Source organism: Salvelinus namaycush, unplaced genomic scaffold (assembly GCF_016432855.1).
Source record: "Salvelinus namaycush isolate Seneca unplaced genomic scaffold, SaNama_1.0 Scaffold2293, whole genome shotgun sequence".
NCBI classification, from domain to species: Eukaryota; Metazoa; Chordata; class Actinopteri; order Salmoniformes; family Salmonidae; genus Salvelinus; species Salvelinus namaycush.
The window spans coordinates 5,020-31,966 of record NW_024059112.1 but is presented as its reverse complement, the minus strand read 5'-3'; the positions used below and the strand labels follow the sequence as shown (position 1 = coordinate 31,966).

The following is a 26,947-nucleotide window of genomic DNA, read 5'->3' as shown; positions in this document are numbered from 1 at the left end:
TACAGACACTCCCTAATTCCTTCCCCCTAGCTCCTACTCCCTAACCCCTTCCCCCTAACTCCTACTCCCTAAACCCTTCCCCCTAGCTTTAATGCTCCCGAGTGGTGCAGCGGTCAAAGGCACTGCATTTCAGTGCCAGAGGTGTCACTAAAGACCCTGGTTCGTTTCCAGGCTGTTTCACAACCGGCCATGATTGGAAGTCCCATAGGGCAGTTCACAATTGGCCCAGCATCATCGGGTTAGGGTTTGGCCAAACCCTGAAAATAATTTGTTCTTAACTGACTTGCCTAGTTACTCCCTAACCCTTCCCCCTAGCTCCTACTCCCTTCTCCCTAACCTCTTCCCCTTTCTCCTTCTCGTTAGGGAGTAGGAGCTAGGGGGAAGGGGTTAGGGAGTAGGAACTAGGGGGAAGGGGTTAGGGAGTAGGAACTAGGGGGAAGTGGTTAGGGAGTAGGATCTAAGGGGAAGGGATTAAGGAGTAGGAGCTAGGGGGAAGGGGTTAGGGAGTAGGAGCCAGGGGGAAGGGGCTAGGGTATAGGGGCCAGGGGGAAGGGAGTAGGAGATAGAGGTTATTGAGTAGGAGCTAGGGGGAATGGATTAGGGAGTAAGTGTTAGGAGTTAGGGGGTAGGAGATAGGAAGTAGGAACAAGGTGTTAGGCAGTAAGAGCTAGGGGTTAGGGAGTAGGAACTAGGAGGAAGGGGTTAGGGAGTAGGAATGAGGGGTAGGGGAGTAGAAGTTAGGGAGTAGGCTCTAGGGGGAAGTGGTTAGGGAGCAGGAACTAAGAGTTAGGGAGTAGGAGTTAGGGAGTAGGAGCTAGGGGTAAAGGAGTAGGAGCTAAGGGGGAGGGGTTAGGGATTAGGAGGTAAGAGCTAGGGGGAAGGGGTGAGGGTGTAGAAGCTAGGGGTTAGGAAGTAGGAGCTAGGGGTTAGGAAGTAGGAGCTAGGGGTTAGGCAATAAGAGCTAGGGGAAAGGGTCAGGGAGTAGGAACTAGGGGGAAGTGGCTAACCCCTTCCCCCTAGCTCCTACTCCCTTCCCCCTAGCTCCTACTCCCTTCCCCCTAGCTCCTACTCCCTAACCCCTAGCTCCTACTCTCTAACTCATATCTCCTAATCCCTTAACCCTAGCGTTTACTCCCTAAAGCCTTCCACCTACCTCCTACTCCCTAACTCCTAGCTCCTAATCCCTTCCCCCATATCTCCTACTCCCTAACCTCTTACCCCTAGCTCCTATTCCCTAACCCCTATCTCCTTTTCCCTAACCCCTATCTCCTACTTCCCAACTCCTACCTCCTACTCCCTAAAGTCACTTCCCTGTAGCTCCTACTCCCTAATCCCTACACCTTAGCTCCTAGTCCTTAACTCCTATACCCTAACCCCTTCTTCTATTGCCTACCTCCTAGCTCCTACTCCGTAAACCCTTCCCCCTATTTCCCACTCCCTAACCCCTTCCCCTAGCTCCTACTCCCTAACCCCTAGCTACTCCTCCCTAATACCTAGCTCCTCGTCCATAAACCCTTTCTCCTATTGCCTAACTGCTAGCTCCTACTCCCTAATCCCTTCCCTCTAGCTCCTACTCCCTAATCCCTTCCCTCTAGCTCCTACTCCCTAATCCCTTCCCTCTAGCTCCTACTCCCTAATCCCTTCCCTCTAGCTCCTACTCCCTAATCCCTTCCCTCTAGCTCCTACTCCCTAATCCCTTCCCTCTAGCTCCTACTCCCTAATCCCTTCCCTCTAGCTCCTACTCCCTAATCCCTTCCCTCTAGCTCCTACTCCCTAATCCCTTCCCTCTAGCTCCTACTCCCTAATCCCTTCCCTCTAGCTCCTACTCCCTAATCCCTTCCCTCTAGCTCCTACTCCCTAATCCCTTCCCTCTAGCTCCTACTCCCTAATCCCTTCCCTCTAGCTCCTACTCCCTAACTACTCCCTAATGGATCTGACAGGATTGGATGTGTGTGTGTGTGTGTGTGTGTGTGTGTGTGTGTGTGTGTGTGTGTGTGTGTGTGTGTGTGTGTGTGTGTGTGTGTGTGTGTGTGTGTGTGTGTGTGTGTGTGTGTGTGTGTGTGTGTAGGTGCAGGCCAGCGGGGGCCAGCAGGCTGTACGGTATGCAGGTCCTCTGGACTGTGCTCTCAAGCTGTATAAAACACAAGGCATCCGCTCCATCTACAAAGGAACAACACTCACACTCATCAGAGGTACACACACCAGACTTTACCCTGTGTGTGTGTGTGTGTGTGTGTGTGTGTGTGTGTGTGTGTGTGTGTGTGTGTGTGTGTGTGTGTGTGTGTGTGTGTGTGTGTGTGTGTGTGTGTGTGTGTGTGTGTGTGTGTGTTCCCATGATAGTAATATAAATCAGGAATAAGTTCAACATGACTAACTACTAGCGTTGTTCTAGTAGATCATTGTTGTTCAATAAAATACGGCTCCTAATATACCTCTCGTCTCCTTCTCTACTTCACCAGTCTGTTGCTCTCAAATGCCTTTTACAATATACCTCTCGTCTCCTTCTCTACTTCACCAGTCTGTTGCTCTCAAATGCCTTTTACAATATACCTCTCGTCTCCTTCTCTACTTCACCAGTCTGTTGCTCTCAAATGCCTTTTACAATATACCTCTCGTCTCCTTCTCTACTTCACCAGTCTGTTGCTCTCAAATGCCTTTTACTACTTCACCAGTCTGTTGCTCTCAAATGCCTTTTACAATATACCTCTCGTCTCCTTCTCTACTTCACCAGTCTGTTGCTCTCAAATGCCTTTTACAATATACCTCTCGTCTCCTTCTCTATCATTCTCTCTTCTCTCTCTCCCATTCTCTCTATCTGTCCCCCTCTCTCCCTGTCTTTCTCCCTGTTGCGCTCTCTCTCTCTCTCTCCTATTCTCTCTATCTGTCCCCCTCTCTCCCTGTCTTTCTCCCTGTTGCTCTCTCTCTCTTCTCTCTCTCCCATTCTCTCTATCTGTCCCCCTCTCTCCCTGTCTTTCTCCCTGTTGCTCTCTCTCTCTTCTCTCTCTCCCATTCTCTCTATCTGTCCCCCTCTCTCCCTGTCTTTCTCCCTGTTGCGCTCTTTCTCTCTCTCTCCTATTCTCTCTATCTGTCCCCCTCTCTCCCTGTCTTTCTCCCTGTTGCGCTCTCTCTCTCTCTCTCTCTCTCTCTCTCTCTCTCTCTCTCTCTCTCTCTCTCTCTCTCTCTCTCTCTCTCTCTCTCTCTCCCCCCCCCCCCCCCCCCCCCTCCTCTAGACGTGCCTTCTAATGGTGCCTACTTCATGGCTTATGACTTCCTGAAACACAAAATGACAGCTGAGGGTGAAAGGTCAGTCTCATGTTACCGTTACAAACCCAACACCTCTTCATCCAAAACTTTATAGAACACACTGTAATAACAGATATCAATCAGTTGATATAGAAATGTTTAACCCTGTGTGTGTTCCAGTGTGTCCCAGCTCAGCACTCCAAAGATCCTCCTTTGCGGTGGCATAGCGGGCATCTGTAACTGGGTTGTGGGACTTCCACCCGACGTACTCAAGACCAACTTCCAGACAGGTACACGGACACACACACGGACACACACACTGACACACACACACACACACGAACACACACACGGACACACACACAGACACACACACACACACACACACACACACACACACACACACACACACACACACACACACACACACACACACACTGAACCCAGGTTGACCCAATGTCCTTTGGCTGAAGGTTTTTGATTTGTTTATTTGTAAACTCAGCAAAGAAAGAAATGTCCTCTCACTGTCAACTGCGTTTATTTTCAGCAAACTTAACATGTGTAAATATTTGTATGAACATAACAAGTTTCAACAACTGAGACATAAACTGAACAAGTTCCACAGACATGTGACTAACAGAAATGGAATAATGTGTCCCTGAACAAAGGGGGGGTGCAAAATCAAAAGTAACAGTCATTATCTGGTGTGGCCACCAGCTGCATTAAGTACTGCAGTGCATCTCCTCCTCATGGACTGCACCATATTTGCTAGTTCTTGCTGTGAGATGTTACCCTACTCTTCCACCAAGGCACCTGCAAGTTCCCAGACATTTCTGGGGGGAATGGCCCTAGCCCTCACCCTCCGATCCAACAGGTCCCAGACCTGGGATTGAGATCCGGGCTCTTCGCTGGCCATGGCAGAACACTGACATTCCTGTCTTGTAGGAAATCACGCACAGAACGAGCAATATGGCTGGTGGCATTGTCATGCTGGAGGGTCATGTCAGGATGAGCCTGCAGGAAGGGTACCACATGAGGGAGGAGGATGTCTTCCTTGTAACGCACAGCGTTGAGATCGCCTGCAATGACAACAAGCTCAGTCCGATGATGCTGTGACACACCGCCCCAGACCATGACGGACCCTCCACCTCCAAATCGATCCCGCTCCAGAGTACAGGCCTCGGTGTAACGCTTATTCCTTCGACGATAAATGAAAATACGACCACCACCCCTGGTGAGACGAAACCGCGACTCGTCAGTGAAGAGCACTTTTTGCCAGTCCTGTCTGGTCCAGCGATGGTGGGTTTGTACCCATAGGCGACGTTGTTGCCGGTGATGTCTGGTGAGGACTTGCCTTACAACAGGCCTACAAGCCCTCAGTCCAGCCTCTCTCAGCCTATTGCGGACAGTCTGAGCCCTGATGGAGGGATTGTGCATTCCTGGTGTAACTCGGGCAGTTGTTCTTGCCATCCTGTACCTGTCCCGCAGGTGTGATATTCGGATGTTCCGATCCTGTGCAGGTGTTGTTACACGTGGTCTGCCACTGCGAGGACGATCGGCTGTCCGTCCTGTCTCCCTGTAGCGCTGTCTTAGGCGTCTCACAGTACGGACATTGCAATTTATTGCCCTGGCCACATCTGCAATCCTCACGCCTCCTTGCAGCATGCGTAAGGCACGTTCACACAGATGAGCAGGGACCCTGGGCATCTTTCTTTTGGTGTTTGTCAGAGTCAGTTTATTTAGTGTCCTAAGTTTTCATAACTGTGACCTTAATTGCCTACCGTCTGTAAGCTGTTAGTGTCTTAACGACCGTTCCACAGGTGCATGTTCATTAATTGTTTATGGTTCATTGAACAAGCATGGGAAACAGTGTTTAAACCCTTTACAATGAAGATCTGTAAAGATATTTGGATTTTTACAAATTATCTTTGAAAGACAGGGTCCTGAAAAAGGGACATTTATTTTTTTGCAGAGTTGATTTATTTGTTACCCTTTATTTAACCAGAGAGGTCACATCTCTCTAGACCCAAACTGCTACAGACCAATATTTATCCTACCCTGCCTTTCTAAGATCTTCGAAAGCCAAGTTAACAAACAGATTACCGACCATTTCGAATCTCACTGTACCTTTTCCACTATGCATTCTGGTTTCAGAGCTGGTCATGGGTGCACCTCAGCCACGCTCAAGGTCCTAAACGATATCATAACCGCAATCGATAAGAGACATTACTGTGCAGCCGTATTCATCGACCTGGCCAAGGCTTTCGACTCTGTCAATCAACACATTCTTAACGGCAGTCTCAACAGCCTTGGTTTCTCAAATGACTGCCTCGCCTGGTTCACCAACTACTTCTCTTTTAGAGTTAAGTGTGTCAAATCGGAGGGCCTGTTGTCCGGACCTCTGGCAGTCTCTATGGGGGTGCCACAAGGTTCAATTCTCGGGCCGACTCTTCTCTGTATACATCAATGATGTCGCTCTTGCTGCTGGTGATTCTCTGATCCACCTCTACGCAGATGACACCATTCTGTATACATCTGGCCCTTCTTTGGACACTGTGTTAACTAACCTCCAAATGAGCTTCAATGCCATACTCCTTCCGTGGCCTCCAACTGCTCTTAAATGCAAGTAAAACTAAAGGCATGGTCTTCAACCGATCGCTGCCTGCACCTGCCCGCCCGTCCAGCATCACTACTCTGGACGGTTCTGACTTAGAATATGTGGACAACTACAAACACCTAGGTGTCTAGCTAGACTGTAAACTCTCATTCCAGACTCATATTAAGCATCTCCAATCCAAAATTAAAAATTGAATTGGCTTCCTATTTCGCAACAAAGCATCCTTCACTCATGCTGCCAAACATACTCTCGTAAAACTGACTATCCTACCGATCCTCGACTTCGGCAATGTCATCTACAAAATAGCCTCCAACACTCTACTCAACAAATTGGATGCAGTCTATCACAGTGCCATCCGTTTTGTCACCAAAGCCCCATATGCTACCCACCACTGCGACCTGTACGCTCTTGTTGGCTGGCCCTCACTTCATGCTCGTCGCCAAACCCACTGGCTCCAGGTCATCTACAAGTATTTGCTAGGTAAAGCCCCGCCTTATCTCAGCTCACTGGTCACCATAGCAGCACCCACCCGTAGCATGCGCTCCAGCAGGTATATCTCACTGGTCACCCCCAAAGCCAATTCCTCCTTTTGCCGCCTTTCCTTCCAGTTCTCTGCTGCCAATGACTGGAACAAACTGCAAAAATCACTGAAGCTAGAGACTCATATTTCCCTCACTAGCTTTAAGCACCAGCTGTCAGAGAAGCTCACAGATCACTGCACCTGTACATAGCCCATCTGTAAATAGCCCCTCCAACTACCTCATCTCCATACTGTATTTATTTATTTATCTTGCTCCTTTGCACCCCAGTATCTCTACTTGCACATTCCTCTTCTGCACATCTATCATTCCAGGCATCCTCTACTGACGGAATCAGGTCAATATCCTTCCAGGATACCCGGGCCAGGTCAGGTCGATTAGAAAGGCCTGCTCGCTGAAGTGTTTAGGGAGCGTTTGACAGTGATGAGGGGTGGTCGTTTGACCGCAGACGCATTACGGACGCAGGCAATGAGACAGTGATCGCTGAGATCCTGGTTGAAGACAGCAGAGGTGTATTTGGAGGGCAGGTTGGTTAGGATTATATCTATGAGGGTGCCCGTGTTTACGGATTTGGGGTTGTATCTGGTAGGTTAATTGATAATTTGTGTGAGATTGAGGGCATCAAGCTTAGATTGTAGGATGGCCGGGGTGTTAAGCATGTCCCAGTTTAGGTCACCTAACAGCACAAGCTTTGAAGATAGATGGGGGGCAATCAATTCACATATGGTGTCTAGGGCAGAGCTGGGGGCAGAAGGTGGTCTAAAGCAAGCGGCAACGGTGAGAGACCGTTGTTTCTTGAAAGGTAGATTTTTAAAAGTAGAAGCTCAAATTGTTTGGGCACAGACCTGGATAGTAAGACAGAACTCTGTAATTCTGTTACAGAAGTCAACAAATGACAACACCTGGGGAATGGAAGTGGAGCTAGGCACTGCAGAGCCTGGATTAACTTCTACATCACCAGAGGAACAGAGGAGGAGTAGGATAAGGGTACGGCTAACGGCTATAAGAACTGGTCGTCTAGTACGTTCGAAACAGAGAGTAAAAGGAGCAGGTTTCTGCGTGCGGTAGAATAGATTTAATGCATAATGTACAGACAAAGGTATGGTAGGATGTGAATACAGTGGAGGTAAACCTAGGCATTGAGTGAGGATGAGAGAGGTATTGTCTCTAGAGACACCATTTAAACCAGGTGAGGTCACCGCATGTGTGGGAGGTGGAACAAATGGGTTAGCTAAGGCATATTGAGCAGGGCTGGAGGCTCTACAGTGAAATAAGACAATAATCTCTAACCAAAACAGCCAGATTCTCAATCCTCATCCCGCTCCAGAGTAACAGAGGAAGGTACAGAGAAGGATCACTGAATGAATACCTATGTGAAGACCTGGGGGGACTATAACTAAACATTTAGATGCAAATGAACTGGCGGAACTGTAACTAAACATTTAGATGCAAATGAACTGGCGGAACTGTAACTAAACATTTAGATGCAAATGAACTGGCGGAACTGTAACTAAACATTTAGATGCAAATGAACTGGCGGAACTGTAACTAAACATTTAGATGCAAATGAACTGGCGGAACTGTAACTAAACATTTAGATTAAAATGAAAATATGTTTTTTCTTACTGTGTGTGTGTGTGTGTGTGTGTGTGTGTGTGTGTGTGTGTGTGTGTGTGTGTGTGTGTGTGTGTGTGTGTGTGTGTGTGTGTGTGTGTGTGTGTGTGTGTGTGTGTGTGTAGCTCCAGACGGGCGGTACAGGGGAACAGGTCTGGTCGATGTACTGAGGGAGCTGCTTCGTGACGAGGGGCCCAGAGCACTCTATAAAGGATTCAACGCCGTGTTCCTCAGAGCCTTCCCTGCCAACGCGGTAGACAACCTATTACAAGACCTACAGCCACACCACCCCACCAATCAGCATTTAGTACCACACCAACCCACCTATCAGCATTTAGCACCACACAAACCCACCTATCAGCATTTAGCACCACACCAACCCACCAATCAGCATTTAGCACCACACCAACCCACCAATCAGCATTTAGCACCACACCAACCCACCAATCAGCATTTAGCACCACACCAACCCACCAATCAGCATTTAGCACCACACCACCCCACCAATCAGTATTTAGCACCACACCACCCCACCAATCAGCATTTAGCACCACACCAACCCACCAATCAGCATTTAGCACCACACCAACCCACCAATCAGCATTTAGCACCACACCACCCCACCAATCAGCATTTAGCACCACACCACCCCACCAATCAGCATTTAGCACCACACCAACCCACCAATCAGCATTTAGCACCACACCAACCCACCTATCAGCATTTAGCACCACACCACCCCACCAATCAGCATTTAGCACCACACCACCCCACCAATCAGCATTTAGCACCACACCACCCCACCAATCAGCATTTAGCACCACACCAACCCACCTATCAGCATTTAGCACCACACCACCCCACCAATCAGCATTTGAAAAGGTAAAATAGGGAGTGCTTATATTTGTCCTGTTTCACTACTGGGCGGTTTCATAGACAGAGTTTAATTTAAATCAGGACCAGGCTAATTCTACTTCAATTCATCTAGATAAAACAATGGCTTTCTGAGACGTTTAATTTCAGATTAATTATTTCCAGACTAGGGAGTCCCAGACTAAGGAAAGTAAGGACTAATCAGTTCATCTTTGTGAAGCTTGATTCGATTAACGATCTGCACTTGGTTCTGACCTGAGGATGCTTCAGAAACCAGGGACACTAATAAGCATTCTGTGGAATTGGAGCAACTCACCTAAACCAAACAATGGACGGAGGTAAAAGAAAACGCTCTGACTCTTTAAACGAATTGTGTCAAATCACCCAATTATGGAGAGCAAACAGTATGATTAATCTACAGAAAACAAGAAATAGAGTGCCTGGACTACCATTTGTAAGGAATTCAACACAAGTGAAAAACTAAACAAAAGGACGCTACAGAAACTTCAGGTTATATACTGTATTTATTGTTGGTCCCCTTTAACAAATCAGAGTCACTTTGAAATGTTAGTTTTCTGGTGTAACACAACACAGTGGTGCCTAAATGTATTTGTGTGACAGAAATGTAAAACTATCACACACAATTACTAATATAAATTATATATCATCTTGTCTTTCTAAGGTCCTGTGGAAAAATATAAAAATCTACTTAAAGAAGACAAATGCTGTTGATTGTAGGGAGTGTTTCAAGACTGGTGGAAGACCCCCAGTAAGGCCAGAGATAGATGAGCTGGGGGACTGGTGGAAGACCCCCAGTTAGGCCAGAGACAGATGAGCTGGGGGACTGGTGGAAGACCCCCAGTAAGGCCAGAGACAGATGAGCTGGGGGACTGGTGGAAGACCCCCAGTAAGGCAAGAGACAGATGAGCTGGGGGACTGGTGGAAGACCCCCAGTAAGGCAAGAGACAGATGAGCTGGGGGACTGGTGGAAGACCCCCAGTAAGGCAAGAGACAGATGAGCTGGGGGACTGGTGGAAGACCCCCAGTAAGGCAAGAGACAGATGAGCTGGGGGACTGGTGGAAGACCCCCAGTAAGGCCAGAGACAGATGAGCTGGGGGACTGGTGGAAGACCCCCAGTAAGGCCAGAGACAGATGAGCTGGGGGACTGGTGGAAGACCCCCAGTAAGGCCAGAGACAGATGAGCTGGGGGACTGGTGGAAGACCCCCAGTTAGGCCAGAGACAGATGAGCTGGGGGACTGGTGGAAGACCCCCAGTAAGGCCAGAGACAGATGAGCTGGGGGACTGGTGGAAGACCCCCAGTAAGGCCAGAGACAGATGAGCTGGGGGACTGGTGGAAGACCCCCAGTAAGGCCAGAGACAGATAAGCTGGGGGACTGGTGGAAGACCCCCAGTAAGGCCAGAGACAGAGGATATGGGGGACTGGTGGAAGACCCCCAGTAAGGCCAGAGATAGATAAGCTGGGGGACTGGTGGAAGACCCCCAGTAAGGCCAGAGACAGAGGATATGGGGGACTGGTGGAAGACCCCCAGTAAGGCCAGAGACAGATGAGCTGGGGGACTGGTGGAAGACCCCCAGTAAGGCCAGAGACAGATGAGCTGGGGGACTGGTGGAAGACCCCCAGTAAGGCCAGAGACAGATAAGCTGGGGGACTGGTGGAAGACCCCCAGTAAGGCCAGAGACAGATGAGCTGGGGGACTGGTGGAAGACCCCCAGTAAGGCCAGAGACAGATGAGCTGGGGGACTGGTGGAAGACCCCCAGTAAGGCCAGAGATAGATAAGCTGGGGGACTGGTGGAAGACCCCAGTAAGGCCAGAGATAGAGGATATGGGGGACTGGTGGAAGACCCCCAGTAAGGCCAGAGACAGATGAGCTGGGGGACTGGTGGAAGACCCCCAGTAAGGCAAGAGACAGATGAGCTGGGGGACTGGTGGAAGACCCCCAGTAAGGCCAGAGACAGATGAGCTGGGGGACTGGTGGAAGACCCCCAGTTAGGCCAGAGACAGATGAGCTGGGGGACTGGTGGAAGACCCCCAGTTAGGCCAGAGACAGATGAGCTGGGGGACTGGTGGAAGAACCCCAGTTAGACCAGATGAGCTGGGGGACTGGTGGAAGACCCCCAGTTAGACCAGAGTCAGATGAGCTGGGGGACTGGTGGAAGACCACCAGTTAGGCCAGAGACAGATGAGCTGGGGGACTGGTGGAAGACCCCCAGTTAGACCAGAGACAGATGAGCTGGGGGACTGGTGGAAGACCCCCAGTTAGACCAGATGAGCTGGGGGACTGGTGGAAGACCCCCAGTTAGACCAGAGTCAAATGAGCTGGGGGACTGGTGGAAGACCCTCAGTTAGACCAGAGACAGAGGAGCTGGAGGACCCCCAGTAAGGCAAGAGACAGATGAGCTGGGGGACTGGTGGAAGACCCCCAGTTAGACCAGAGACAGATGAGCTGGGGGACTGGTGGAAGACCCCCAGTTAGGCCAGAGACAGATGAGCTGGGGGACTGGTGGAAGACCCCCAGGTAAGCCAGAGACAGATGAGCTGGGGGATTGGTGGAAGACCCCCAGTTAGACCAGAGTCAGATGAGCTGGGGGACTGGTGGAAGACCCCCAGTTAGGCCAGAGACGGATGAGCTGGGGGACTGGTGGAAGACCACCAGTTAGGCCAGAGACAGATGAGCTGGGGGACTGGTGGAAGACCCCCAGTTAGACCAGAGACAGATGAGCTGGGGGACTGGTGGAAGACCCCCAGTTAGACCAGATGAGCTGGGGGACTGGAGGAAGACCCCCAGTTAGACCAGAGACAGAGGAGCTGGGGGACTGGTGGAAGATCCCCAGTTAGGCCAGAGACAGATGAGCTGAGGGACTGGTGGAAGACCCCCAGTTAGACCAGAGACAGATGAGTTGAGGGACTGGTGGAAGACCCCCAGTAAGGCCAGAGATAGATGAGCTGGGGGACTGGTGGAGGACCCCCAGTTAGACCAGAGACAGATGAGTTGAGGGACTGGTGGAAGACCCCCAGTTAGGCCAGAGACAGATGAGCAGGGGGACTGGTGGAAGACCCTCAGTTAGACCAGAGACAGATGAGTTGAGGGACTGGTGGAAGACCCCCAGTTAGGCCAGAGACAGATGAGCTGGGGGACTGGTGGAAGACCCCCAGTAAGGCCAGAGACAGATGAGCTGAGGGACTGGTGGAAGACCCCCAGGTAAGCCAGAGACAGAGGAGCTGGGGGACTGGTGGAAGACCCCCAGTTAGACCAGAGACAGATGAGCTGGGGGACTGGTGGAACACCCCCAGTTAGACCAGAGACAGATGAGCTGGGGCACTGGTGGAAGACCCCCAGTTAGGCCAGAGACAGATGAGCTGGGGGACTGGTGGAAGACCCCGGTGGACGATGTCATCGATGCACTTATTGATGAAGCCAGTGACTGATGTGGTGTACTCCTCATTGCGATCTGAAGAATCCCAGAACATATTCCAGTCTGTGCTAGCAAAACAGTCCTGTAGCGTAGCATCTGCTTCATCTGACCACTTTTGTATTGACTGAGTCACTGGTGCTTCCTGCTTAAATTTTTGCTTGAAAGCAGGAATCAGGAGGGTTGAATTATGGTCAGATTTGCCAAATGGAGGGCGAGGGAGAGCTTTAAACCCGTCTCTGTGTGTGGAGTAAAGGAGTCTAGAGGTTTTTTCCCTCTGGTTGCACATTTAACATGCTGGTAGAAATGAGGTAAAACGGATTTAAGTTTCCCTGCATTCAAGTCCCCGGCCACTAGGAGCACCACCTCTGGATGAGTGTTGTCCTGTCTGCTTATGGCCGTATACAGCTCATTGAGTGTTGTCCTGTTTGCTTATGGCCGTATACAGATCATTGAGTGTGGTCCTGTTTGCTTATGGCCGTATACAGCTCATTGAGTGTTGTCTTAGTGGCAGCATTGGTTTGTGGTGGTTAATAGACAGCTATGAAGAATATAGATTAAAACTCTCTAGGTAGATAGCGTGGTCTACAGCTTATCATGAGATACTCTACCTCAGGCGAGCAAAACCTCGAGACTTCCTTAGATATCGTGCACCAGCTTTTGCAAATACACATAGACCGCCACCACTTGTCTTACCAGAGGCTGCTGTTCTATCCTGCCGATACAGTGTATAACCTGCCACCCCTTGTCTTACCAGAGGCTGCTGTTCTATCCTGCCAATACAGTGTATAACCTGCCACCCCTTGTCTTACCAGAGGCTGCTGTTCTATCCTGCCGATACAGTGTATAACCTGCCACCCCTTGTCTTACCAGAGGCTGCTGTTCTATCCTGCTGATACAGTGTATAACCTGCCACCCCTTGTCTTACCAGAGGCTGCTGTTCTATCCTGCTGATACAGTGTATAACCTGCCACCCCTTGTCTTACCAGAGGCTGCTGTTCTATCCTGCCGATACAGTGTAAAACCCGCCAGCTGTATGTTATTAATGTCGTCGTTCAGCCACGTCTCGGTGAAACATAAGATATTACAGTTTTTAATGTCCTGTTGGTAGGATATACTGTACGTGCTTGTAGTTCGTCCACTTTATTATTGAGCGATTGTACGTTGGCCAGTAGTACTGATGGAAAAGGCAGTTTATACACTCGTTGCCGGATCCTCACAAGGCACCCCGATCTCCGTCCGCGACACCTCCGTTTCCCTCTCCTGCAAATGACGGGGATGAGGGCCTGTTCGGGTGTCTGGAATAAATCTCTCTCGTCCGACTCGTTAAAGAAAAATGATTTGTCCAGTTCAAGGTGAATAATCGCTGTTCTGATGTCCAGAAGCTCTTTTTGGTCATAAGAGACGGTAGCAGCAACATTATGTACAGAATACGTTACAAACAATGCGAAAAAACAACAAAATAGCACAGTTGTTTGAGAGACAATAAAACGGCAGTCATCCCCTCCGGCGCCATTATTAATATCCGTCTAATACAGCCAATGACTCCAGCGAAGTTCCCATAGTAATAGAACTCTACCTTGTAGTTGGCTTGGGCAGCAGCATCAGGGAAATTTATGTAATTGTCGTTCAGTTCACATAAAGACTTTGTGGACATTTCTTCAAACAGTCGGTTCACTTACACTAATCTCCTGTTTCACGATGGAAGGTTCCAGATGCCAAAAACCTCAAGGTGATCAGCAGTTGGAGGGATGGGCCTTCTCTGAAGAGAGTCAGATGAAAGCCTTGGCTCAAGCAAACAAATATCAGATGCATTTTCTTTGTACATATGGAAAAGGTCACAGAAATGGAGTTCTTCAAAATAATTCAGTGAGTTGCTCCTGTCTATAATCCGCCCTTTTGTCTGGCCTTGGTGGTGCTCTTTGATCATCATTGAAATAGTCCAGGTAATAAATTTTAGCCTCTGGCCAAGTCTTCACCTAGATTAACTCTAATCGTCCTTCTGGAAATCAGACGTTTTAAATCTAGACTAGGGCAAGTGTGAAACTATTTTAAACCATGTCTGTGAAATTTAGTCTAGGATTGGCCTTAATCTGTGTCCAGGAAACCTACAAATGGATAACCTGTGAAATGGAAATGTGCTTTTTACATATCCCAGCTTCCCCCTGCGACACTGTCGGAGAGTGGGGTCACAGCCAGGGAACAGCCATTATTGACAGCGACCCAGGAGCAATTAGGGTTAAGTGCCTTGCTAAAGGGCAGATCAACCTATTTTTCACCTTGTCGACTCAGGAATTCGAACTGAACAAAAAATACAAACGCAACATGCAACAGCTTCAAAGATTTTGCTGAGTTCCAGTTCATATGAGGAAATCAGTCAATTAAAATCAGTTCATTAGGCCCTAATCTATGGATTTCACTTGACTGTGAATACAGATATGCATCTGTTTGTAGGGGGGTGGATTAGAAAACCAGTCAGTATCTGGTGTGACCACCATTTGCCTCATGCAGCGCGACACATCTCCTTCACATAGAGTTGATCAGGATGTTGATTGTGGCCTGTGGAATGTTGTGCCACTCCTCTTAAATGGCTGTGCGAAATTCCTGCATATTGGTGGAAACTGAAATACGCTGTCGTACAAGTCAATCCAGAGCATCCCAAACATGCTCAATGGGTGACATGGCTGGTGAGTATGCAAGCCATGGAAGAACTGGGACATTTTCAGCTTCCAGGAATTGTGTACAGATCCTTGTGACATGGGGCCATGCAATTTCATTTGAAACATGAGGTGATGGCGGCAGATGAATGGCACGTCAATGATCTCGTCACAGTATCTCTCTACATTCAAATTGCCATCGATAAAATGCAATTGTGTTTGTTGTCCGTAGCTTATGCCTGCCAATACCATAACCCCACCGTCACCATGGGGCCCACTGTTCACCATTTTGACATCTGCAAACCGCTCGCCCACATGACGCAAAAACACTGTCTACCATCTGCCCGGTACAGTTGAAACCCGAGCACACTTCTCCAGCATGCCAGTGGCCAATGAAGGTGAGCATTTGCCCAATAATATCGGTTACGGCGCCGAACTGCAGCCAGATCAAGACTCTGGTGAGGGCAACGAGCATGCAGTTTGTACAGAAATGCTTTGGTTGTGCAAACCCACAGTTTCATCAGCTGTCCGGGTGGCTGGTCTCAAAGGATCCCACAGGTGAAGAAGCTGATGTGGAGGTCCTGGGCTGGCGTAGTTACACGTGGTCTGAGGTTGTGAGGCTGATTGGACATACTGCCAATTCTCTAAAACAACGATGGAAGTGGTTTATGGTAGAGAAATGAACATTCAATTCTCTGGCAACAGCTCTGGTGGAAATTTCCTGCAGTCAGCATACCAATTGCATGCTTTTCCAAAATGTGAGACATCTGTGGAAATTGTGTTGTGTGACAAAACTGCACACAGTGGCCTTTTATTGTCCTTAGCACAAGGTGCACCTGTGTAATGATCCTGCTGTTTAATCAGCTTCTTGTTATGCCACACCAGTCAGGTGAAAGGATTATCTTTGCAAAGGATAAATGCTCGCTAACAGGGATGTAAATGAATTTGTACACAAAATTTGAGAGAAGTAAGTTTTTTGTGCATATTGAACATCTTTGGGATCTTTTATTTCAGCTCATGGGACCAACACTTTGCATGTTGCATTCATATTTTTGTTCAGTATAAAAACCTTTATTTTACCTGCTCAACGGTCTAACCGCTAGGCTACCTGCCGCCACACCAATCCACCTATCAGCATCCAGCATCCAGCACCACACCAACCCACCTATCAACACACAGTACCACACCAACCCACCTATCAGCATCCAGCACCACACCAACCCACCTATCAGCATCCATAACCCAGCATTTTCTTTCTATGGTTCTTTCTGCTCTGATGTCCTCTCTGTCTCCCTCAGGCCTGTTTTCTAGGGTACGAATTGGCGTTAGAGTGTCTAAATTGGCTGGCTCCCACCTGGTGAAGTCTCCTGCTACGACCTTAAGAGGTTGTAACCTGTCATGACCTGTCGTTGGACTCTTCAGACTGAACTCTTCTGTTGACCTCAAGGTTTCATGCTTCCCAAATGGCACACTATTCCCTATATGGCGCACTACTTTTGCCGAGGGCCTGTAGGGAATAGGGCTCTGGTCAGTTTTGCACTACATAGGGAAAGTAAAGCACTATATAGAGAATAGGGTAACGTTTTTTGTTGTTGTATTTAACCTTTATTTAACTAGTCATGGTGTTTCATGACAACAACAATGTGAATTATGGTCCTCCTTCTTGTTAATGTGGTTCTAAAAAATGTTATTCACTGATGTTTCAGTTCGACATCTTTCCCTGTTTCAGTTTGACATCTTTCCCTGTTTCAGTTTGACATCTTTCCCTGTTTCAGTTTGACATCTTTCCCTGTTTCAGTTTGACATCTTTCCCTGTTTCAGTTTGACATCTTTCCCTGTTTCAGTTCGACATCTTTCCCTGTTTCAGTTCGACATCTTTCCCTGTTTGTTTGACATCTTTCCCTGTTTCAATTCGACATCTTTCCCTGTTTCAATTCGACATCTTTCCCTGTTTCAGTTTGACATCTTTCCCTGTTTCAGTTTGACATCTTTCCCTGTTTCAGTTTGACATCTTTCCCTGTTTCAGTTTGACATCTTTCCCTGTTTGTTTGACATCTTTCCCTGTTTCAGTTTGACATCTTTCCCTGTTTCAGTTCGACATCTTTCCCTGTTTGTTTGACATCTTTCCCTGTTTCAGTTTGACATCTTTCCCTGTTTCAGTTTGACATCTTTCCCTGTTTGTTTGACATCTTTCCCTGTTTCAGTTTGACATCTTTCCCTGTTTGTTTGACATCTTTCCCTGTTTCAGTTTGACATCTTTCCCTGTTTGTTTGACATCTTTCCCTGTTTCAGTTTGACATCTTTCCCTGTTTCAGTTTGACATCTTTCCCTGTTTCAGTTTGACATCTTTCCCTGTTTCAGTTTGACATCTTTCCCTGTTTCAGTTTGACATCTTTCCCTGTTTCAGTTTGACATCTTTCCCTGTTTCAGTTTGACATCTTTCCCTGTTTCAGTTTGACATCTTTTCCTGTTTCAGTTCGACATCTGTCCTGTGGTTCACGTCTTGTTGAAGAGTAGTTTAAACGCACAGTGAAATAATGACAATCATGATATTTATTTAGGGGGATGATGTTGACATATTTCTGTGAACCTATGATTGTGTCTAAAAGGCACCTGATAATAGTGCACTATATTTATTTATATTCATTATTCATTGTTAATAGTAAGAATATAGACGTGTTTGAATGTTGAAGATTTAAAATGTTTAAAAAAAATGTCTTAATTTGTCTATTGACCAATTTAGGGGTTTTGATGGACATTTTAAATGTGATATAATGTGATATAATTTGATTAATTTTGACAATCAATCGAATCCATTTATTAGCAATCCAGATATATCTCAGAATATATATATATATATATAGTTTTATACATTTGTTTGAATAAAGTGTAATTTGCCAAATATGACATTGCTGTGTCTATTAATGCATGGTTTATGGGTAATTCATCTCACTGAGTCAAGGCCATAAATTACCATTGGACACTAATCTAAGGTTTTGAGCATAGAGAGGTGTATTCTAGATTGTATTTCTACCTTTATGTTTTGCTAGGAGCAGGCCACAGCTATATTCTAGATTGTATTTCTACCTTTATGGTTTGCTAGGAGTGGGCCACAGCTATATTCTAGATTGTATTTCTACCTTTATGGTATGCTAGGAGCAGGCCACAGCTATATTCTAGATTGTATTTCTACCTTTATGGTTTGCTAGGAGTGGGCCACAGCTATATTCTAGATTGTATTTCTACCTTTATGTTTTGCTAGGAGCAGGCCACAGCTGTATTCTAGATTATATTTCTACCTTTATGTTTTGCTAGGAGTGGGCCACAGCTATATTCTAGATTGTATTTCTACCTTTATGTTTTGCTAGGAGCAGGCCACAGCTATATTCTAGATTGTATTTCTACCTTTATGTTTTGCTAGGAGTGGGCCACAGCTATATTCTAGATTGTATTTCTACCTTTATGGTTTGCTAGGAGTGGGCCACAGCTATATTCTAGATTGTATTTCTACCTTTATGGTTTGCTAGGAGTGGGCCACAGCTATATTCTAGATTGTATTTCTACCTTTATGGTTTGCTAGGAGTGGGCCACAGCTATATTCTAGATTGTATTTCTACCTTTATGGTTTGCTAGGAGTAGGCCACAGCTATATTCTAGATTGTATTTCTACCTTTATGGTTTGCTAGGATTAGGCCACAGCTATATTCTAGATTGTATTTCTACCTTTATGGTTTTCTAGGAGTGGGTCAGCTGGTCCTGGATCCTATGGGGAACTTCTAGGATTCAAGAAGTTTATTCTGTCTCTGTGCTGGAGGCTGCGGGAAGATCTTTGGGGGAGGAGGTGCTGCGATTTGTTTCACAGACAGACGGCTACATCAGTCCGCTAATACAGGACTAATAAAGGCTCAGTGCACTACTTTTGTGAAAAAATAAACGTTTCACCTTAAAAAAAAAAATATTCATATATATTTCTATTCTCATCTTTCAGGGGGTGCTGCAGCACCCTCGGCACCCCTAATATGAGGTCCAAAGCTGCCATAATTACAATTAAATACAAATAAATTAGCAAGGAAATACAAAAATACTGACTAAAATGTATTCATTTTCTCTTTATATCTGTAATAATTGTTAAATTACAAACTTATTAAAACTTTAATTATTTTATATAATTACTCATATATATATTTCTTTATTTCTGTATTTCTTCCTCCCATATGATAATGAGGGGGTGTAAATCAAACGTCTATGTGTAACGGCTGATTTCCTCCTCTTCGTCTGAAGAGGAGGTGTAGCAGGGATCGGACCAAAACGCAGAGTGGTTAGTGTCCATGTTTTATTATAAAAAAACTGAACACTACACAAAACAAAATAACAAAGAGAAATCTAACCGAAAAACAGTCCCGTGTGGCACAAACACTGACACGGAAGACAAACACCCACAAACCAACAGTGAAAACAGGCAACCTAAATATGGTTCCCAATCAGAGACAATGCAAAACACCTGCCTCTGATTGAGAACCATATTAGGCCAAAATACAAACCTAAACATAGAAACACATAACATAGACTGCCCACCCCAACTCACGCCCTGACCATACTAACTAAAGACAAAACAAAGGAAAATAAAGGTCAGAACGTGACACTATGAGTGGTATTTCCCCCACCATTGGTTGGTCAATGTCACGGCGCATAGTCCGACTGCTTCTGCACCACCTATGTGAAGCTAGCCACAATAACGATTAGCCAGAACACAATAGTAGAATTTGTGGTTCACCTTAAAAAATGAAAGTCCTGCATTGAAACTGACGCAAACAGTACCAATAGTGGAATGCTGCCATATTTTAACTGGATAATGCTGAGCACGGTTGTAATGCTGTTATATATATATATATATATATATTTAATCAGTTGAAATTACACTGTGGATGTATGAAGATGTCAGAATTCCATTGGGTCATACTGTATGCATGGTACACCCTTGCCTATGGCTCTTGGGTCCATGAAATGTTCATAACTGTGAAGGGTTTACACAAATATTAGCATCGTATCTCTGATTACAGGACTTTAACATCACTGTGAAATGAGCCACATTAGCTCACCAGCCAATAGGCTGAAAAGTGAAGTGATTTCACACAGTCAAAGTCCTGCAATAAGAGTTATGACGCTTATATGAACTCTTCACAGTTGTGTTCAGTTGGTGTCACTGAATAGGCTGATACCCCATTTCTATTGATCCACAATCCATAGGTGAGGCTGTACAGTGAAATATAAGTATCCCCCAATGCAACGAGGAAGTCTAATACATCCACAATGCGATTTCAACTGATTTGTCCTTCTTTTTCAAATCAACAAATTATTGTCTTTTGTTGAATATATTGAAAACTTGTTAAGCATTATCTTTTGCTTATCGTAATACTTATTTTCCACCATAATTTGCAAATAAATTCATTAAAAATCCTACAATGTGATTTTCTGGATTTTTTCCCCTCATTTTGTCTGTCATAGTTGAAGTGTACCTATGATGAAAATTACAGGTATCTCTCATCTTTTTAAGTGGGAGAACTTGCACAATTGGTGGCTGACTAAATACTTTTTTGCCCCACTGTATGTATGTCTATATAGGTATGTGTATGTATATATATGTATATGTATGTATATATATGTATATGGATATTTATATTTACCAAAAAAGATATGGGGGATTGGACATGATACAGACAATTACATTGATGGAAGCAACAATCTTTCCGAAATATAAAGCTGATTCACCCCTAAAATGTAAAATAAAAAATAAATAAAATGACACATGTTGGATGTCAGCGCGATAGGCCTCGAACTGCCTGCCCCAGAGGGATCTTTACCTGGTTTTACCAACGGCAACACCACCGCACCTTTCAACCCAGCAGGTATTACCCCAGTCCTCCACTACTTATTATACAACCCTAACACACTGTCCAATGCATGCTTAAACACCACATAACACACCCTATCTACTCTAGGAGCAGTCCGCCTGCAGCCCTCCAGCATCATCATCTCAAAAATAGAGAACTCTGCATCCATTGCTTCTCCTGACTTTTTTCTTTAACTTTTCCCTACGTCTCCTCTTACTCTCATCACACAGGAACTCACATCTATGAACTGCTGCAAACGCATCACCTAGGACATCTGCCTTTTCTTTACTTGATACAGCTGTGACATTTCATTTTTGTAAACATTTTCCAAACCGCACCGATTTCAGTCCCTGTACCAATAGTGGAGCAAAATTCCTGCTGGCCATGCCTGCCTTCTCTCTGTCTTAATCATCATTCTGGCCATGTCTCCCTTCTGTCTGTCTTAATCATTATTCTGGCCATGTCTCCCTTCTGTCTGTCTTAATCATTCTTCTGGCCATGTCTCCCTTCTGTCTGTCTTAATCATTATTCTGGCCATGTCTCCCTTCTCTCTGTCTTAATCATCATTCTGGCCATGTCTCCCTTCTGTCTGTCTTAATCATTATTCTGGCCATGTCTCCCTTCATTCTGTCTTAATCATTCTTCTGGCCATGTCTCCCTTCTGTCTGTCTTAATCATCATTCTGGCCATGTCTCCCTTCTGTCTGTCTTAATCATTATTCTGGCCATGTCTCCCTTCATTCTGTCTTAATCATTCTTCTGGCCATGTCTCCCTTCTGTCTGTCTTAATCATTATTCTGGCCATGTCTCCCTTCATTCTGTCTTAATCATTATTCTGGCCATGTCTCCCTTCATTCTGTCTTAATCATTCTTCTGGCCATGTCTCCCTTCTGTCTGTCTTGATCATTATTCTGGCCATGTCTCCCTTCTGTCTGTCTTAATCATTATTCTGGCCATGTCTCCCTTCATTCTGTCTTAATCATTCTTCTGGCCATGTCTCCCTTCTGTCTGTCTTAATCATTATTCTGGCCATGTCTCCCTTCATTCTGTCTTAATCATTATTCTGGCCATGTCTCCCTTCATTCTGTCTTAATCATTCTTCTGGCCATGTCTCCCTTCTGTCTGTCTTGATCATTATTCTGGCCATGTCTCCCTTCTGTCTGTCTTAATCATTATTCTGGCCATGTCTCCCTTCATTCTGTCTTAATCATTCTTCTGGCCATGTCTCCCTTCTGTCTGTCTTAATCATTATTCTGGCCATGTCTCCCTTCATTCTGTCTTAATCATTATTCTGGCCATGTCTCCCTTCATTCTGTCTTAATCATTCTTCTGGCCATGTCTCCCTTCTGTCTGTCTTGATCATTATTCTGGCCATGTCTCCCTTCTGTCTGTCTTAATCATTATTCTGGCCATGTCTCCCTTCTGTCTGTCTTAATCATTCTTCTGGCCACATCTCCCTTCTGTCTGTCTTGATCATTCTTCTAGGCCACGTCTCTGTTCATCTAATACTCCATGAGAATCCTTTCTGTAAAGCCATTCTTAGGTACAGCTATATCCCTTTCCTGCACCACCTTTGAGCACTCATCTGTCCACCATGCCCCACCATGCGTCTTCCTCCCCCCAACACCATGCCCCACCTGCCGTCTTCCTCCCCCCAACACCATGCACCACCTGCCGTCTTCCTCCCCCCAACACCATGCACCACCTGCCGTCTTCCTCCCCCCAACACCATGCACCTCCTGCCGTCTTCCTCCCCCCAACACCATGCACCGCCTGCCGTCTTCCTCCCCCCAACACCATGCACCGCCTGCCGTCTTCCTCCCCCCAAACTCAATGGAACAGTCACATTTAACACACACTAATCCCCGTTATCCATAAATTCTTCAACTATACTCCCATTGTTGCCGTTATGCGTACTTCTCCAGAGTTCATTATGGGCATTAAAATCACCACACCATATTACCTTCCTACCCGTCCTATCAATCCCTTCTAACTGCCAAGATGAGAGGTTTGCAGGGGTAATATAAATTAACTATTACAATGTTATCCCTAATTCTACACATTTCTATTCCCACACATTCCAATTCCTGAATATCCAGTACTCTCTACGCAATCTCCTCTTTTTGGGAGGGTGCTAATATAAAACATGACCTTTAAACTTTCATACTGAACGCATACTGGCATTGATCAACCAATGGTGTGTTAGATACCACCCAAATAGGTTTGCTTGACACCCCTCATTATCCTGTTTGAGGAAGAAATACAGAAATAAATAAATGAAGAAATAATATAAATGAATAAAAAGAAAGGGATAAATTGTTATTTATATATTTATGTGTGCAATCATTCATCCATGTATTTATTTATATGTGCTTTTATTTTTATATTTATGTGTCTATATATTTATGAATTAATTGAATTGTAATTACAGAGGTTTTGGTCCTCCATTTCCTGAGTCTTTGGCTGGAGGAGCTTTCAAAGGACACTGACTGCTCTCACCTTTAGCATACTTACATCATTAACCAGCGTGAAACTCTCTTCCACCCATCATGCATTTCACCCATACCAGAAGTCTAGTAGTGGAGCTCGGTATTTATACCATGAGCGTCATGGCGGCAGCTTTAAGACTTCCGGCTTTTCTGATTTAGCCTACAAAATAAAGGTCTGCGGTAAAACGTTATGTGTATGATACGAAATCAATCATTTTTGCAGCTTTGCATAGTGCATGTTCAAATAACATTACAAAATTAAAACTACATCAGGGAAAAATCTAAACTAAAGAGAATGACTACCTTATAGAATGTATAAATGGTGTCATCTCATAGTGCTCTGAGTAATAGTGCTGCTGACCTTTTACTGGGGTCAAACAGCTTAATTAAAATAGGGTGCTTGGACATTATACTGTACAAATATAGCACTGTACAGGAAAAACGATTATTTTTTACAATATAAATGTATTGTAGGAAATACTCAGTAGGGTCTGTAGAATGTATTCTGTATGGTGTGATTCGCATTGTGGCCAATGGAATGGGAGGAGTAAATGGCCTGGCACATTATTCAGGGTGGCAGGTAGCCTGGTGGTCAGAGTGTAGGGACGGCAGGTAGCCTGGTGGTTAGAGCGTTGGGATGGCAGGTAGCCTGGTGGTTAGAGCGTTGGGGCGGCAGGTAGCCTGGTGGTTAGAGCGTTGGGGCGGCAGGTAGCCTGGTGGTTAGAGCGTTGGGGCGGCAGGTAGCCTGGTGGTTAGAGCGTTGGGGCGGCAGGTAGCCTGGTGGTCAGAGTGTAGGGACGGCAGGTAGCCTGGTGGTTAGAGTGTAGGGACGGCAGGTAGCCTAGTGGTCAGAGTGTAGGGACGGCAGGTAGCCTGGTGGTTAGAGTGTAGGGACGGCAGGTAGCCTAGTGGTTAGAGTGTAGGGACGGCAGGTAGCCTAGTGGTTAGAGTGTAGGGACGGCAGGTAGCCTAGTGGTCAGAGTGTAGGGACGGCAGGTAGCCTAGTGGTTAGAGTGTAGGGACGGCAGGTAGCCTGGTGGTCAGAGTGTAGGGACGGCAGGTAGCCTAGTGGTCAGAGTGTAGGGACGGCAGGTAGCCTGGTGGTCAGAGTGTAGGGACGGCAGGTAGCCTGGTGGTCAGAGTGTAGGGGCGGCAGGTAGCCTGGTGGTTAGAGTGTAGGGGCGGCAGGTAGCCTGGTGGTTAGAGTGTAGGGGCGGCAGGTAGCCTGGTGGTTAGAGTGTAGGGGCGGCAGGTAGCCTGGTGGTTAGAGTGTAGGGACGGCAGGTAGCCTAGTGGTTAGAGTGTAGGGACGGCAGGTAGCCTGGTGGTCAGAGCGCTGGATAAGTAACCGAGAGGTTGCAAGATCGAATCCCTGAGCTGACAAGGTAAAAATCTGTCGTTCTGCCCCTGAACAAGGCAGTTAACCCACTGTTCCTAGGCCGTCATTGAAAATAAGAATTTATTCTTAACTGACTTGCCAGGTTAAATAAAGGTTAAAAGTTAACGTTAAATATTTTTTTTTATATATTTAAATGGGACGAGTAAATGGCCTGCAACACTCCGTATTATTCAGGGCCCTATGAAATGACACCACATATAGATACTACAGACCCTATTTGTACTGCGGCAGCCACCATGGTTTTTGCTCTATAAGTCAATATGTATTCCATATACAGTGATTCGCACTGGATAATTTATTTGACATTGTAAAATGTTTTAAAACCCACATTTAATACAAATGTCACTTAAATATGAATCATTGTTCATTTGTAGACAATTATTTTTCATATATCATGAATAGATACAGGTTATTGACACGTTTCTACTATTACGTGGGGGACTTTTATTTGAAACGTTTCCGAAATTCCGTGACCTGGAAGTACTTTTTCCAGTGTTGGTGACGAGACACTGATCTTGATAACGCATAGTTTCTAAACCCTGAGGCGCAAAATCACAAGGCTTCCGGTAACGCTGGCGCAACAGGCCAAACAGACCAGGCCGGGTTAGAGAAGTCAATGAGATTAGTGAAACATTCTTAATTAGTTGTTCATTTTCTGAAAATCTAAAGGCACAACCTAGATTCGAGTTAATGTCTTAAGTAGTTTAACATGTTATTCCTCCAACCTCATGAAAGTGACAAACTGGCACGTTATCATTTTCGTCAAAAACAACTTTATATCAAAGGAGTGCCTCAGATTTGCGGCACGCACATGCGCAGTTAGGCGACCCTTAGACCAGATTACTTGATTCTGCGCAGCATTTTGCTCTCTAACGTCGCCATTACATCGGTTACAAGCGTGATCGGGGATTTCTATTGGAGAAGCAGTTTCGGACTATCTTCATACTGTACTGTCTTTGATTATATATCAGTGGTGGAGATGGAATGAGGGGAAATGAAGGAACAGACGTCGTTTCAAAGCATCAATGAGTAGATGGAAGAAACACACACAACAACCATTTGTTTACATCGATTCAGAAATGTCGCTTAAATTCGTTAGAGGTAATGAACTACAGCTCCCACAAACCATAGCAGAATTAGCATTCTTCCGGGTTCTTCGAACGTGCTAGTTATCAGCTGAAAGCATAAGGTGAGGATGGGACTTAACTTTGATCACAAGTCATTACTAGGCTGAGAAAAACAGTACAGACTTAGTATAAAACCGTCATATGAAACAAGTTCCGTGTATTAAACTGCTTTTGAGTGTTGTTCTTTTTAAGCTTCCACCTGGCAAAAAGTAGTCATTTTTTACTTGGGACGGGAAGCTAGCTAGCAGAGACAACATGTGGAGAGCTGTGTTCTGTTGACAAAACAAACAATCCATGAGTCTATGCCAATGATGTATGATCTATGCATGCAATACTTTTACTCTATTCAATACTGCAAATGATTCCGCTAGTTATTTATAGCTTCCATTCTGCAGTGCTGAGAGTAGCTCATCTATACTGTCTGCTAGTTATGGTTATGAGATCGACCCGTGGTATGTTTCTCTGTTCTCTGACCTGTGTGTGTGCGCCAGGTGGATGTCTGTTCCGTTGGTGAGCAGCGATGCCCCTGGAGGTGAAATGGCCGTTCCCACAGTGCCCGCAGCTGGCCTGGAAGGTGACCAGCACCCTGGTCATGGGCGTTGTGGGCTCATACAGCTACTTCTGGACCAGTGAGTCACCACACACACTAGGGCTGCACGATTTGGACAAAATATAAAGATGTTTTTTTGGGCTAGATATTGCAATTATGAATTGCGATTTTCAAAGGCTTGGGTTAAACTTGGTAAAATTAAGTGTCAGGATAGAGAACATCTTCTACAATGAGATCAGATGAATGAATAAATCGAATGTTATTTGTCACATGAGCCGAATACAACAGGTGTAGTAGACCTCACAGTGAAATGCTGACTACAACAGGTGTAGTAGACCTCACAGTGAAATGCTGAATACAACAGGTGTAGTAGACCTCACAGTGAAACGCTGAATACAACAGGTGTAGTAGACCTCACAGTGAAATGTTGAATACAACAGGTGTAGTAGACCTGACAGTGAAATGTTGAATACAACAGGTGTAGTAGACCTGACAGTGAAATGTTGAATACAAC

The 26,947-nt window shown here is 45.8% G+C and overlaps 1 protein-coding gene across 1 annotated transcript; it reads left to right on the top strand.

Moving 5' to 3' along the window:
* The first annotated feature begins 1,867 nt into the window (after positions 1 to 1,867).
* On the top strand, positions 1,868 to 17,885 carry LOC120038657 (mitochondrial carnitine/acylcarnitine carrier protein-like). Its single transcript, XM_038984318.1, has 5 exons — positions 1,868 to 2,192; positions 3,231 to 3,303; positions 3,424 to 3,533; positions 8,139 to 8,266; positions 16,277 to 17,885. The coding sequence occupies exons 2-5, from the start codon at positions 3,257 to 3,259 to the stop codon at positions 16,337 to 16,339; spliced, it is 348 nt and encodes a 115-aa protein (XP_038840246.1). The 5' UTR covers positions 1,868 to 2,192; positions 3,231 to 3,256; the 3' UTR covers positions 16,340 to 17,885.
* Positions 17,886 to 26,947: the final 9,062 nt, after the last annotated feature.